The sequence below is a fragment of the Canis aureus genome, chromosome 1, assembly GCF_053574225.1.
Source record: "Canis aureus isolate CA01 chromosome 1, VMU_Caureus_v.1.0, whole genome shotgun sequence".
Lineage (NCBI taxonomy): Eukaryota > Metazoa > Chordata > Mammalia > Carnivora > Canidae > Canis > Canis aureus.
Genome location: NC_135611.1, coordinates 103,006,419 through 103,021,096, shown reverse-complemented (window position 1 = coordinate 103,021,096; position 14,678 = coordinate 103,006,419). Strand labels below are relative to the sequence as shown.

General features: G+C 58.6%; 2 protein-coding genes across 10 annotated transcripts; both read left to right on the top strand.

Moving 5' to 3' along the window:
• Positions 1–4,957: 4,957 nt before the first annotated feature.
• Positions 4,958–11,498, top strand: ZNF628 (zinc finger protein 628). 6 transcript variants are annotated; one of them, XM_077914325.1, is made up of 2 exons: positions 4,958–5,175; positions 8,271–11,498. In XM_077914325.1, exon 2 carries the CDS (start codon positions 8,276–8,278, stop codon positions 11,381–11,383), a length of 3,108 nt encoding a protein of 1,035 aa, XP_077770451.1. In that variant the 5' UTR covers positions 4,958–5,175; positions 8,271–8,275; the 3' UTR covers positions 11,384–11,498. The 6 variants fall into 6 exon arrangements, with proteins under 6 accessions (XP_077770451.1, XP_077770478.1, XP_077770469.1 ...); XM_077914352.1 differs by having other exon boundaries at positions 4,991–5,015; XM_077914343.1 differs by lacking the exon at positions 4,958–5,175 and adding an exon at positions 5,237–5,931.
• Positions 11,499–11,683: 185 nt separating this feature from the next.
• Positions 11,684–14,574, top strand: NAT14 (N-acetyltransferase 14 (putative)). Of its 4 annotated transcripts, none has more exons than XM_077914364.1 (3): positions 11,684–12,009; positions 12,507–12,623; positions 13,482–14,574. In XM_077914364.1, exons 2-3 carry the CDS (start codon positions 12,552–12,554, stop codon positions 14,028–14,030), a joined length of 621 nt encoding a protein of 206 aa, XP_077770490.1. In that variant the 5' UTR covers positions 11,684–12,009; positions 12,507–12,551; the 3' UTR covers positions 14,031–14,574. The 4 variants fall into 4 exon arrangements, with proteins under 4 accessions (XP_077770490.1, XP_077770505.1, XP_077770504.1 ...); XM_077914379.1 differs by lacking the exon at positions 11,684–12,009 and adding an exon at positions 12,114–12,250; XM_077914378.1 differs by lacking the exon at positions 11,684–12,009 and adding an exon at positions 12,168–12,259.
• Positions 14,575–14,678: the final 104 nt, after the last annotated feature.

Sequence of the window (14,678 nt, the reverse complement as noted above, 5' to 3'; positions counted from 1 at the left end):
GCTGGACAGTAAGCTGGAGGTTGGATGGGGGAGGGGTGCTGCTTCAGATGGAGAAGCTATCTCTGAGAAGGTGACTACTGTCCTGCAACCTGAGTGGAAGAGGCATTAGCCAGGAGCTTCCCAGGCAGAGGGAACTAGGAGGAGGTAAAGTCAGAGAAGCAGATGAGGGCCAGACCCTCAGGGCTTTTCAGGCGGCAGGAGTTGGGTTGTAAAGGCAAGAGTTAATGAGGAGCCATGCAGGGTTTTTGTTGTTGTTGTTTGTTTTTTTTTGCCATGCAGGGTTTAAAGCAGAGGTAGTACCTTGACCTCAGGGCCCTACCCCAAATTTCCTTCGCTGGCCTTGGTGCAGCTAGAATATGGAGACCCTGGTCCTACATCCCCTCCAATATACGAGGGGGGAACTGAGGTATCAGGATCAGGCTTGGGAGCCCAGAAAAACCTTGTCCCTCCCTGCTTCTGTCCTGCTCATTTGCTATCTTTCTACCTAGTCCCAGAGGGACTTTCTCTTACAATGTATTATGAAAATTTGCAGATGTTTGGTACCTGGTGGTCCTGAGAGCTCAGAGAGGCCAACCCTGTCACATCTGTTTCCCACCCTGTTGTAGACTAAATTGTGTCTCCCCAAACTCATCCTAACCCCACTCATCCTAACCCCCATACCTCAAAATGTGACTATATTCAGATGTCAGGTCTTTAAAGAGGTAATTAAATTAAAATGAGGTTATGTATTTGTGCTGAATCCAAGATGCCTGGTGTCCTTAAAAGAAGAGGATATTTGGACATGGTAAGGTTCAGGGAAGCCCATGTGAAGACACAGGGAGAGACAGATGTCTGCAAGCCAAGGAGATAGGCCTCACAAGAAACCCACCCTGCCAACACCTTGATCTTGGACTTCTAGTCTTTAGAAATGTAAGAAAATAAATTTCTGTTGTTTAAGCCACCCAGGCTGTGGGAGCTTGTTAGGGCAGCCCAGCAAACTAACACAAGAAGTGTATTAGTTATCTATGCTGTGTAACAAATAATCACGAATACCATGGCTTAAAACAGTGTACTCTAAGTTTCTCAGAGTTCCCATAGGTCAGGAGTCCAGGCACTGTGGCTTACTGGGTCCTCTGATCAGGGATTCATGAGGCTGTGATCAAGGTGTAGGCTGGGCCTACAGTCTCATCTGAGGTTGGGGGCCTCTTCTGGGCTCACATGGAGGAATTCATTGATTAGCATTTGTAGAACTCATGGAAGCAGGCAGCTGCAAGACCAGCAGGAGAATCATTGATGTTTCACATCTCTGACCTCTAGACCCAGTTTTAAAGACCTTGCCTGATTATACCAGGCCCACCCAGGACAACCTTTCTCTTGTCCTTTCTGGGCTCTTAGGGAAACAGAACCAATAGGATCTATATCTGTGCCAATTCTGTCTATATATAGAGAGAGACAGAGACAGAGAGAGATGTTATGTATCATACATTATGTATATAAAGAGATATACTATAACATTGGCGTGTGCGATCATGGAGGCTGTGAAGTCCCATGATCTGTCATCTCCATGTTGGAGGCTCAGGAAAGCCAGCAGTGTAGTTCCAAAGCCTAAGAACCAGAGAGCCAATGGTATGGATTCTAGTCCAGGTCTGAAGGCCTGAGAACCAGGAGCACCGTGAGCAGGCAAAGATCAAGGTTCCAGTTCAGTCAGGTAGAGAGGGAATCCCACCTACCTCCACCTTTTTGTTCTAGCCAGGCCCTCCATGGATTGGGTGATGGCCACCCACCCTGGGGAGGTCCATTGGCTTTACTCAGTCTACTGATGCAAATGCTTATTTCTTCCAGAAACACCTTCACAGATGTGCCCAAAAATCGAGTTTAATGAGATACCTGGGCTTCCTGTGGCTTGGTCAGGTTGACACATAAAATTAACCATTACATTTCCTTTTGATTAACTGATGGGGAGCCTTCATTGGACTTGCCAAAATCCCTTCACCTTCACCATATCACATAATCTATCACAGGAGTGACGTCTAGTGTGTCCACAGGCCACCTGAAGAAAATGTACTTGGGGGCAGCCCGGGTGGCTCAGTGGTTTAGTGCCACCTTCAGCCCGGGGCGTGATCCTGGAGACCCGGGATCGAGTCCCACGTCAGACTCCCTGCATGGAGCCTGTTTCTCCCTCTGCCTGTGCCTCTGCCTCTCTCTGTGTGTGTGTCTGTCATGAATAAATAAATAAAATCTTAAAAAAAAATGTACTTGGTGTACAAAGGTGTGAGTCATTGGGGATCATCATGGAACATGGTAGCCACTCCTGGGAAGGGTATTTGGTGTGTATCTGTCCCTGTTCACACTTTTGTACTTAACAGAGGGATGTGTTTTCCCTGTACAGATGGAACTGTGACCCGGTGCGACCAACCAGGGAGTTTCCTCTGGCTCTTGTGTGCTGGGCTGTGACCATGTAGGACCATGGGGACCTACCTGCTAGATAGGCCTTGGATGGGGGTGGACTCTGGGACTGGAGACAGTCCTGGTTAAATCACTTCCAGGTTACAAGAATCATGTCCCAGTTCAGGATGTTACATCACTGCCTGGTTCTGTGCTTGGCCAAGAGAATTCAGAGGGCCTCTATTTACTCTCCAGTGAAGTGGGAATAACACTCCTTCCCTGGGAAGAGGCCCATTGGGGCAGGGCTGGCTGAGCACCCCATAGGAGCCCCAAGAGATGTCAGAAGGGAATATTCTTACCCTGTGGGAGGCATAGGCCATCCCCCACTGGGCTCCTGCCCACCCCTATCTTGCTTAAAGTGCATCTCTGCTCTCTTTCCTGCACTTAGATGAAAAAAGTAATTTTATTTTTTGTCTGTCCCTGGGAGTCCTGTCCGTGGTTCAGATACCTCCTGCTATGTGTAGACAGGTGCTCCAGGGCCACTTTTCACCCCAGTCCCTAATCCTCTCCTCTCTAGTGCACACAGGGCCTTTGGGGCATGAATAACAGCCTGGTCCCTGGAAAGGGTCAGGTAGGTTTTGGTCACCTTCAAAGCTTGCAATCCCCACTCCCAGCTCTGTCCTCCAGGATGAATGGTTTATCCGGCTGGCAAAGTGGGAGACGGTCTCAGAGGCCCTGCAGCTGGATAAGATGCGTGATCTAGTTAAGGGGGTTGAAAAGCACCTGGGGCAGGGTGTTGGCCAGAAACAAGAATGCCAGGGGCTTTGAATGGTGTTTGCTAGGTTCCACATTTAAACTCCTGGAGGCCTTCACTCATCCATATCCACCGCTCTTGCTTTATTTTTCTTAGCAGCACGTAGAATAGGACACACACTATTTATGACTTGTTTCTTTATTACTTATTTATTGTCATCTCTTACCCACTGTAGATTTTATAAACTCCCTGGGACAGGACTTTTGTTGCCTTCACACCCTATTGCTATGTCCCCAGCTCGACAAGACCTGGGAGGGGCCTGGATCAGGACAGAGGGTCTAGGGCAGCCCTGGTGGCGCAGCGCCACCCTCAGACCCAGGATCAAGTCCCACATCGGGCTTCCTGCATGGAGTCTGCTTCTCCCTCTGCCTGTGTCTATGTCTCTCATGCATAAATAAAATCTTAAAAAAAAAAAAAGGGACTGAGGGTCTGGACACCATAAGGCCTGGTTGGGGCACCTCTGGTGATTTCCTGTGATCTTATCTGTGTCTTTGGCATCTGGATTCCCAGTTTGCTTGTCTGTACAAGGACCCCACGATGTCCCTTGTACAGGGTCCTACATGAGGTGTCCAGCTACTACTATTTTGAAAAAGCCAGTTAAATCTTCACAACCAGTTGCTTCAGGCCATTGAGTTCAAAACCTTTATTTTCTGGCTCCAGAGTAGGGGATGGCCAATAAGGGCAGGTGCTGGGGCTCTGCCTCTCTCACCTCCCTTATTATATCTCCTGACTGGGGGCGGGGGGTGTTGGTTGGCTAGGGTTGTGTTGGTACCAAGAGGTCCTTTCATTATTGCAGGGACCCTTGAGATGAAGGTGGGCCTGGGGTCTCCCCGTAGCCAGCTGGGCATTACATTCCACATCTACACCTGGACTTAGTGTGGAGTCCTTCCTCCATCTGGGGGCCAACTGTATGGGGCTCAGTCTGGTGTGCTGGGGAGCTCTAGAAGCAGGTGGGGACAGACCCCAGGGCAGGGCCTCCTAACTTTACCCCTGGGGCCTTCCCCTCTTTATTCCTCAATAGCTCAGAGCTGAGAAGGTATGCGGTAGGAACAGAAGGGCCTTCTGGTCTGATAAGCAGCCCTCAGGCTTAGGGGGAATGCCTTGGAGCAGGGCGCTCTCCACCAGGGGATGTGTGTGTGGTGGAGGTGGAGGTGGAGGCAGGGACAAGGAATGCTGCTTGGCACCCTAAAATGCACAGGGTGGCCCTCACAATCAAAAACCATGTGGCCCAAATGTGACTAGTGCCATGGTTGAACAACGGTGTTGGGTGACCTGCATTGGTCAGTAAGGCTCAGAGGCTGAAGTCGTCCTGGGGTCACGTGGAAAGGAGGGAGGGGGTCCGGGACAGCTCCAGGCCACGAAGAAGGCACAATTGGGCCCACGTTCCCGCACAGAAGCCCGGGAGCCGCGAGCACGTGGGGCCTCTGAGGCCAGGAAGCACCAGGAGCCTGTTTCCCCAGCGGGGAGTTCAGAGACCCAGGGCCTGGGTGTGGGGGCCAGGCCAGGGAAACCACACCCCCTGGTTGGCTAGGCCCGTTCGGAAATCGCCCTGCTGGGGAGGGAGTCTACGAATCGATAGTAAAAATGAGACCACGCGACCTCGTGTTTGGGTGCGGCCTCCCCTGGCCTGGCGCTGACTTCCGCTACCCAGAAAAGACCCAGCGGCCAGGGTCGAGGAAGAACTACAACTCCCACGATGCCGTGCGCTGCTTGCGGCGGGTAGCGAGCAACCGCTAAAAGCCAACGGGAGGGGCGGGGCGGGGCCTCGGCGCACGTGGCGTCGTGACGCGCCGACGGCGACGTCGGGGTTTGTGTGCGCGAGAGGCTGCCGATAAAGGTTGGGTGCCTCGTGCCGGGGGCTGTTGGGAGGGAGCGCGCCCCCTCCCCCCTCCCAGGCCCCCACTCCTGTCCTGCCGCTGCCGGGGCCCCGTCTTCCCGTCGGCCCCCGCGGGGAGGCCCTAGGTCTTCCCCGCTCACTCCCCCGATCGGGGCCGCAGGTGAGAGACCGGAGGGGTGGGGGTGGGGGGAGGGACCGGAGGGCGGGGACGCTGGGGAAACGGCGAACGTGAAACCGGAAGAGATGCCTTAAAGGGAAGGGCGCTAATTCACCTCCGACTTTTGTTCTCTGGGCCGGCTCCGCCCTCTTAAAGGGCAAGGGGTTGCTTTTAGAGGAGCGGGTCTGGTTCTGCGGTTCCCTGCAGCTTTCCCGATTTTCATCCTCTTAAGGACGGATTGTCTTGTGAAAGGTCACGGACGGGGCCCCCGACATTGAACGACTAGCTCCTGAGGCCTGGTGGTTTCCAGGCAGACACTAGCTGAACTCAACAAAGGTGGACGCTGGTGTGCAGCAGGAGCAGCCCCTTAAAGGGGAAGTCGGGTCTGATGGAAGGGTGTGGTCCTGCCTTTGGACCGGGTGCTCTCCCGGGCAGGATGGGTCCGACCCATGCAGAGGGCCGATGTCACAGTTTAAGGCTTGCTCGGCCTTCCGGAGGGCACGGGCAGTTTCTCCTAGAAGGACTTGATTACACGTTAAGAGGCTGCTCATCTGGCTACAGGGAATCTTTAGAGCTGTCCAAAAGGGGGTGCCCCGGCTTTTCCCATTCAGGATATGTTTTCTCAGTGCTCGCTTTGAGCTACACGTTGTTTTAGGCGCTGGAGTGCGACAGTGGTTAAGATGCCACTAAATTCAGTGGGTGGAGGCTACAGGTGCTGCTGAACACCTCCCAGTGCTCCGGACGGGCGCCTTGGCAGAGGTCAGCTTGCATCTCAACAGTGCTGAGGTTGGGAAACCCTGATTGAAAGCCGGTCAGAAGGTGATACATGCTGTAGAGGATGGGGAGTGTTGGAAGGGGTTGTAGATTAGGGCCGGTGCAAGGAATGCCTCCCCCAGGTAACAGATCAGCGAGATGCTTGGCAGGGGCCTGCTGAGGGCTTCAGGTGGTGACAGGATGGCGTGAGAGTCTGAGAGGCTACAGGGAGGCGGGCGGGGGCGGGGAGGTGGAGGAGGCCACCGGCGTGGAAATTCTGCAGGCTCTTGTAAGAGCGTGGTCTTGTCTACCCCGCAGGTGCTGTGTTGGGCGCATCCTGGGAGTAGGAAGAGTAGGGGTGGAAACGTGGAGATCTGTGTTAGGAGGATGGCCCTGTGCAAAGGTGGCAGTGGGAGATTTGGAGAGAAGTGGCCAGATTCCAGACACATTCCTGCTGGAACAAGGGAACTGGCTGATGGATTGGTCATAGGTGGTGAGAGGAAGAGGGGATGCTGAGGAAGAACAGAGCGGGTTTTTAGGGATGGAGGAAAATGTCAGTGAAACAGGGAGCGAGCAGGAGTGGAAAAAAAAAAACTCCTCTGAGTTAGACTGGTGGCATGTTAAGCTTGAGCTAGCTGTTATCCATCCATATGACATATGGTAGCAGGGCTCTGGAGTTTAGAGGAGAGCGTGTCAAGTAGAGATCCATTTTGGAACCATCCTGTTTATAGACAGATCCTGGAAGAGAGTGTGGATGAGGAAGAGGACCAAGGGTTGGCCGAGCCCTGAGCTCCCCTACATTTGCAAGTCAGGAAGAAGGAACCAGTGCCCAGAAGGGAGGAGAGTGGCTTCAGGAGGGAGGGACCCCTTGGGGATTGAGCAGAGACTGTGCAGTTTAGCACCAGCCAGTCCAGGAGTGGAGTTGGGGAGGAGGATCTGAGTGTCAGGGTTTGAGATGGAAGAAAGCATGTATTGACAGCACTTTTGAGTTGCTTTGTTGCAAAGGGGGTGGAAAGAAATAAGGCCATAGCTGGAGGGGTGGTGGGGTGAAGGGTTTTGTTGGTTAAAGATGGTAGCTAGAGCTTGTGGGTAAGCTGATGGGAACAGTCTAGTAGATGAGGAAAAGTAGGTGGGAATCAGAGTCAGAAGCAGGCAGTGGGGAGGGAGGCCGTGTAGGGATCCTCAACCTCAGCACACTGGTGTTTTGGACTGGATCATTCTGTGCTGTGGAGGGCTGTCCCTGTGCACTGTAGGGTATCAAGCAGCATCCCTGGTCTCCCCCCACTAGATGCCAGGAGCATCGGCCCCTCCACTGGATGACAGTCTCCAGGCATTGCCAGATGTCCCCGGGGATGGGAGTGCAACTGCTCCCATTGAGAATTACTCCTATTTTAGTTGAAACATGGGAACATTGTCTTCTGATTGCTTTTACGTTCTCAGTGACAAAATTGATGGCAAGATCACAGAAACATGCTCAGTACCACCTGTTGGGTGGGTATGTGTATGTGCTGAATGAACTAGAGAAATGCAGTCTGGGCAATGCAGGGAACCATGGGAGGCATGGGTGTTAGTGCAAAACCAGGGGTAGACAAACCAGGGGTAGAGCGTGCAACTCTTGATCTCCAAGTTGTGAGTTCGAACCCCACACTGCACCTGGAGATTACTTAAAAAATAAAATCTTCAAAAAAAAAAAAGATATTTTAAAAAGGGAGACTGAAGTCAGGCAGGAAGTAAGGATGTGGATGGGGTGGAGGGTACAGAGCCTTTATGGGTCTAGTCGAGTTGAGGGATTTTTGATTAATGCACAAGAGGAAGTAGGCAGCCAGGATGGGGGGTGGAGAGTGGGATGCGCTCAGGGCTTTAGTTATGGTGGCAGCAGGAACTGTGTTGAGGCAGGATGGAGGCAGAGGTCTTTCCAGGAAGAGGGGTCAAAAGTCAGAAGGCAGGGTGCTAGAGACACACCAGGCCTTTTCCAGGACAGTACCTGTCTGTAGAGAGAAAAAGAGAGCTTGGTCCTAAGGGAAGTGCTTGGCCTCCTGAAGATCACGCATGGGCTTCTCAGAGTTGTCCAGCCTCCTAGAGGGGATGGCCAGCATCCTATGGGTGGTGAGCGCTCATCCTAGCTTGCCAGCAGCTTCAGTTCCAGCACCCACAGCCTTGGCTGGGGCAGACTTGACCACTGGGGGGCCCTGATGCTAATGGAGGCTCTCTGTCCCATGGGTGGGCTGGGGAGATATCCTCTGCTTCTTCCGGGGCCAACGTGTAGGTCCAGGTTGAGAAGACGGGTTGTTTGGGTGGAGGTGGGGTGAGCTCCTGCCTTGCCCTGACCCAGCCTCCCCCGCCAGGTGTGATGGTTGGCTCCCACGCAGACATGGCCCCCGCCTCTACCGCCGAGGGGCCTGGGGAGAAGCCTGGCCCCGCAGCCCCTGCACCGACCGCCCAGTACGAGTGTGGGGAGTGTGGCAAGTCTTTCCGGTGGTCTTCCCGGCTCCTCCACCACCAGCGCACACACACAGGCGAGCGACCCTACAAGTGCCCTGACTGCCCCAAGGCCTTCAAGGGCTCCTCGGCCCTGCTCTACCACCAGCGGGGCCACACAGGCGAGCGGCCCTACCAGTGCCCTGACTGCCCCAAGGCATTCAAGCGCTCGTCGCTACTGCAGATCCACCGTAGCGTGCACACGGGCCTGCGGGCCTTCACATGCGGCCAGTGTGGCCTGGCCTTCAAGTGGTCCTCACACTACCAGTACCACCTGCGGCAGCACACGGGTGAGCGGCCCTACCCATGCCCCGACTGCCCCAAGGCCTTCAAGAACTCGTCCAGCCTGCGGCGCCACCGCCACGTGCACACGGGCGAGCGGCCCTACACCTGCAGTGTGTGCGGCAAGAGCTTCACCCAGAGCACCAACCTGCGGCAGCACCAGCGCGTGCACACGGGCGAGCGGCCCTTCCGCTGCCCCATCTGCCCCAAGACCTTCACGCACTCATCCAACCTGCTGCTGCACCAGCGCACCCACAGCGCAGCCGCCAGTGCCCCTGCCCCACCGCAGGATGAGCCCAGCGCCAAGGTCTTGATGTCTGACGCCTACCTGCATGCACCTGTGCCCCCACCGCCGCCTGCACCCCCACCCGTGGTGCCTGAGCTTTTTCTGGCGGCGGCGGAAACCACGGTGGAGCTGGTGTACCGCTGTGAGGGCTGTGAGCTGGGCTTTGGTAGTGAGGAGCTGCTCCTGGAGCACCAGCCCTGCCCCGGGCCAGAGGCAGCCACCCCTCCCCAGGACGCCCAGGCCACGACCACCCCCAAGGCAGACCCCGCCCCACCGCCTCCCCAGTCCCCACCAGCCCCCCCACCACTGCCCCCGCCCTCGGCCAACCCCCCGGGCTTTGCCTGCCTCCCATGCGGGAAGTCCTTCCGGACAGTGGCCGGCCTCTCCCGCCACCAGCACAGCCACGGGGTGGCCGGCGGGCAGGCGTTCCGCTGTGGCAGCTGTGACGGCGCCTTCCCGCAGCTGGCCAGCCTCCTGGCGCACCAGCAGTGCCATGTGGAAGAGGCGGCGGCTGGACGCCCGCCCCCTCAGGCCGAGGCCGCCGAGGTCACCTGTCCCCAGGAGCCGCTGGCCCCAGCAGCCCCCGCCCCGCCCGCGCCCACGCCAGCCTGTACCGAGCGGCCCTACAAGTGTGCAGAGTGCGGCAAGGCCTTCAAGGGCTCCTCGGGGCTGCGCTACCACCTGCGGGACCACACGGGCGAGCGGCCCTACCAGTGTGGCGAGTGCGGCAAGGCCTTCAAGCGCTCGTCCCTGCTGGCCATCCACCAGCGTGTGCACACGGGCCTGCGGGCCTTCACGTGCGGCCAGTGTGGGCTCACCTTCAAGTGGTCCTCACACTACCAGTACCACCTGCGGCTGCACTCGGGCGAGCGGCCATACGCCTGCGGGGAGTGTGGCAAGGCCTTCCGGAACACGTCGTGCCTGCGGCGCCATCGCCACGTGCACACCGGTGAGCGGCCCCACGCCTGTGGCGTGTGCGGCAAGAGCTTCGCGCAGACCTCCAACCTGCGGCAGCACCAGCGTGTACACACGGGCGAGCGGCCCTTCCGCTGCCCACTCTGCCCCAAGACCTTCACGCACTCGTCCAACCTGCTGCTGCACCAGCGCACCCACTCGGCCGAGCGCCCCTTTGCCTGCCCCATCTGCGGCCGCAGCTTCGTCATGGCAGCCTACCTGCAGCGGCACCTGAGGACGCATGCCCCGGCCCCCGCAGCTGCCGGCCCCGCAGCCCCCGCCACCAGCTCCCAGCCCCCTGCCCCGCTGGTGGCGGCCCCAGCCCCATCCACCACCCAAGATGTCCATGTGCTCCCCCATCTCCAGGCCACACTCTCCCTCGAGGTGGCAGGGGGCCCGGCTGCGGCCCCACCCCCGGGCCAGGCAGCCCCCAACTCCCAGACTTTTCTCCTGGTGCAGACGGCCCAGGGCCTCCAGCTCATCCCTAGCAGCGTCCAACCCCCTACACCTGCGCCCCCACCTCCTCCCCCCAAGCTCATCCTGCTGCCCTCCTCCAGTACTGGTGCTGGGGGCCGCCGCGGAAGGCAGGGCACACGTGCAGCAGGGAAATCTGGTCAGGGGCCTGGAGTAGTATGGCTGCCGGGTCCTGGGGGGTTGGGGGTCCAGGGAGGGGGCAACGCAGGGGCCAGTGGGGGAGGGCAGAGCCTCATTGTTCTGCAGAATGTAGGGGGTGGGGAGGCAGGGGCACAGGAAGTGAGCGGGGTCCAGCTCCAGCCCCTCCGGCCAGCCCCCGAGGTGACCACGGTCCAGCTCCAGCCCACCCAGGAGGTGACCACAGTCCAGCTCCAGCCGGCTCAGGAAGTGACCACAGTCCAGCTCCAGCCTGTGGCAGGCCAGCTCTCCAATCCCAGCGGGGGAGCTGTGACTCCTGAGGCCCCCAATCTGCTGGTGGTTCAGAGTGGAACAGCTGAGGAGTTGCTGGCAGGTCCAGGCTCTGGGGAGCCAGGTGATGGTGAGGCCAGTGCTGGTGTTGTCCAGGATGTGCTGTTTGAGACACTGCAGACAGACGAGGGGTTGCAGAGTGTCCTGGTGCTGAGTGGGGCAGATGGGGAACAGACCCAGCTGTGTGTGCAGGAGGTAGAGACCCTCCCTCCTGGGCTGGCCGAGCCTCCAGCCCCTGGCCCTCCAGGACAGAAGCTGCTCATCATCCGCAGTGCACCTGCCACTGAACTGCTGGACAATAGCAGCGGTGGGGGAGGTGCTGCCACACTGCAGCTGCTGGCCCCCCCCCAACCTGGCCAAGCCTCTGCCCCAGTGGGCATCTCCACAGCTCCCACCTCCCAGATGGTACAAGTGGTACCCACTGGCGCTGCACCTGGAGGTATGACCCCACAGGGCCTACCCTCCATCCAGATTGTCCAGACTCTGCCCGCAGTCCAGCTGGTGCATACATTTTGAGGAGAACCACTGGGACTTAAGTGTGCCCTACACAGAGACCCCAACTCGCTGGGCTGGGCTGGGCTAGAGGGAGGGGAGCTGCAGGCTGGGCTTGCTAATAAAGACTGGAAACTTCTCTCCCGTATTTTATGTTCTTGGGGGCTGGTTGGGGTGGGGGGAATGTCATGGCCATAGCCACCGCTTGGGACCTTGAGGGTCTTGTATCTCTTGCTTCCTGGCTCGCAGGTGACTCACTTGGAGATTTTTGGCCAGCCGCTTCTAAGTGCGGTTCTTTTTGTCATTTTACAAAGGGATGCAGCGGTCCCTATCGTGGGGAGGAGTTGGGATCTAGAATTGTGGTTTTGTCACGTGTTCGCTGTAAGTCACCCCATCCCTCCCCGCATCTGAAAAATGGGCGCGTGGGAATCCTCCCGGAGGTCCCGGAGAGCACAGGTAGTTCGCAGCAGCGGAGGTTCCTGGGGCCGGGAGGTTACGAGCTAGCGAGTCCAGAGTGCGGCCCCTCCCGCGAAGGCCCCGGAGCCAATGAGAGCCGGCCCGCTCCCGTCGCCGCGCACCCCCGCCTCTCCGCTTGCTTAGCAACCGGCGAAGGTCAGGTAGCGAACGTGCGCTCCTCCTGTGCGGGCCGGGTGAGTACGGGTCTGCGCTCCGACCCCAGCCCTAGGGGGTCGCTGCTCCCAGCTCCGGGCCTCTCCGCGGCGCGCGCCCGGGCCCCGCCACCTGCCCCAGCCGGGACGCTTGGCAACTGTTGCTAAGGCAGGCTGCACACCCCGCCCCTCCATGCGCGGTGTGACGTCACTTCCGCAAGCGACCCCCTTCACTACCCTGCAGCCCCCGCACCTGGTGGAAGGCCCGAAGCGGCCTGCCGAGGTTCTCGCGGTGCCTGCTCCTGCGGCGCGGGTCGGGGACGCCTGCGGGGCAGGGAGCGTGGTCCAGGCGCTGGCTGCTGGGGGTGTCCCGCTGACTCCCCAGGGCCGTCCGGGAGCCTGGGAGGGAGCCCCGGGTGGCAGGGTGCTGGACCTCGCCTGGGGAGCCCCAGCCTCCAGGGTCCCGGTCAGGGTCCCGTTGCTGCTGGTCCTCCCTGTCTGGGGCGCCTCCCTGACGCCGGCCTGCTTGTTTTCACCAGGTGCACGCCTGCGCCCTTTGGGGGCGCGGGAGCCTGGCGGCGGCCATGGCCCCCAACCACCTGTCAGTGCGGGAGATGAGGGAAGATGAGAAACCCTTGGTGCTGGAGATGCTGAAGGTGAGAGCGCGCGGGGTGCCTTGTGCGTGGCTTCAGCCACTTGCCAGAGCCAGCCCGGACTCCTGGGACCCGTTCTTTTCCTTCTGGCTCGGTCCCTTTCCTTTCCGGTGCCGCAGAGGTTTTAGGGGTGCCTGACTGGTTGGGTCTTGACCTCAGGTTCATGAGTTCAAGCCCTACTTTGGGTTTAGAGATTTTATTTTTAAGTTTAAAAAAATTTTTTTTTTACATTTTTATTTATTTATGATAGTCACAGAGAGAGAGAGAGAGAGAGAGAGAGAGACAGGCGCAGAGACACAGGCAGAGGGAGAAGCAGGCTCCATGCACCGGGAGCCTGACGTGGGATTCGATCCCGGGTCTCCAGGATCGGGCCCTGGGCCAAAGGCAGGCGCCAAACGCTACGCCACCCAGGGATCCCTATTTTTAAGTTTTAATAGATGGAGGGCGGTGGAAGAGCATGGTCCTAGCTCCCTCCATAGTTTGCAGACTCCAGCCAAAGCCCAGCCTCCTCCTCAACACTCTTCAAAGCAGAAAGATCCCTTGGGCCTCAGCCTGGCCCCTCCTGAGCCCACCCCTTGCTGCCCGGAGCTTGCTCCTGCTCTGAACTGGGGCAGTCCTCTGCCCTGTGGCCTCAGTGTCCCCCACAGCTCCTAACTCACTCACTTGCTCAAGGCCCAGGGTGGTAGGGCAGATGCAATCCTATTCCCTGCTGTTCCTTGGCCCCATCACAATGCCTTCTCATTTGGGAGCTCCCACTCCTCCGCCCCTTTCCCGGGCACAGCCCACCCCACTCCTCCCGGATGCCCAACAGCCCGATGTATGGCCCAGGACCCTGGCTCTGACAGCAACTTCTGCCCACAGGCTGGTGTGAAGGACACAGAGAACCGTGTGGCCCTCCATGCCCTAACACGGCCACCAGCCCTGCTCCTCCTGGCTGCAGCCAGCAGTGGTCTGCGCTTCGTCCTGGCCTCCTTCGCCCTGGCCCTCCTCCTGCCTGTGTTCCTGGCTGTGGCAGCCATGAAGCTTGGCCTGCGGGCCCGATGGGGCTCACTGCCTCCACCGGGCGGCCTGGGGGGCCCCTGGGTGGCAGTGCGCAGCTCGGGTGATGTGTGTGGCGTCCTGGCCCTGGCCCCAGGGTCCAGTGCTGGGGATGGGGCCCGGGTCACCCGCCTCTCTGTGTCTCGCTGGCACCGCCGCCGAGGTGTAGGCCGGCGGCTGCTGGCCTTTGCCGAATCCCGGGCGCGAGCCTGGGCAGGAGGCATGGGAGAGCCCCGGGCCAGGCTTGTGGTCCCTGTGGCGGTGGCAGCGTGGGGCGTGGCAGGGATGCTGGAGGGCTGTGGCTACCAGGCTGAAGGGAGCTGGGGCTGCATGGGCTACACACTTGTGCGGGAATTCAGCAAGGACCTGTGAGGACTCTGGACCCTGGAGGAAGGGAGAGCACTTAATGAGCAGCTACTGTGTGCGGGTTGAGTCCCCAGGCCTGCATAAGGCAGGACACTCCACTGCAGGCTGACGGCTCTCTGTAGGCTTGAACTTTTCGCAGAGGTCAACCTGTCCAGCCCCCTGACCCGGATTTTGTCTGCACTGAGAAGTCTCCTCTGTCCGTCTGCCAAGGTTGCACAATTTATGCTACAGGCCTGGGCGAGATCAGTCGGGAGGAGGACAGGAGGCCCGCAAGTGTGCCCACCCCCATGGGTTAGGACCTGCGGTCAGGGGCACCCCAAATGGGGACGAGGCCCTCCTGGGAACGGGGAGGGGCTTGATGTCTGCACAGAGGGGATGAGCAGAGCCCTTACAGGGGAAGGGAGTCTGACCAGAGCAAGGCCCTGGCAAGGATGGAGGGCACAGGGCTGCCCATGCCAGGCCCCTCCCCAGAAGGTGAGCTGAGAGGGGCGCCAGCCAAACCCATCTGGTTTTTTACACCCGATTGTTAATAAAGCCTGAAACTGCTGCACGTCCGTCTCTCTCTCTCTCTCTCTGATGCCTTTTCCAGTCTGTCTCTGACTAGCCTCCCCACTCTGTCTGGCTTCTCCTTTTCCCTGACTTGACATTAATTGT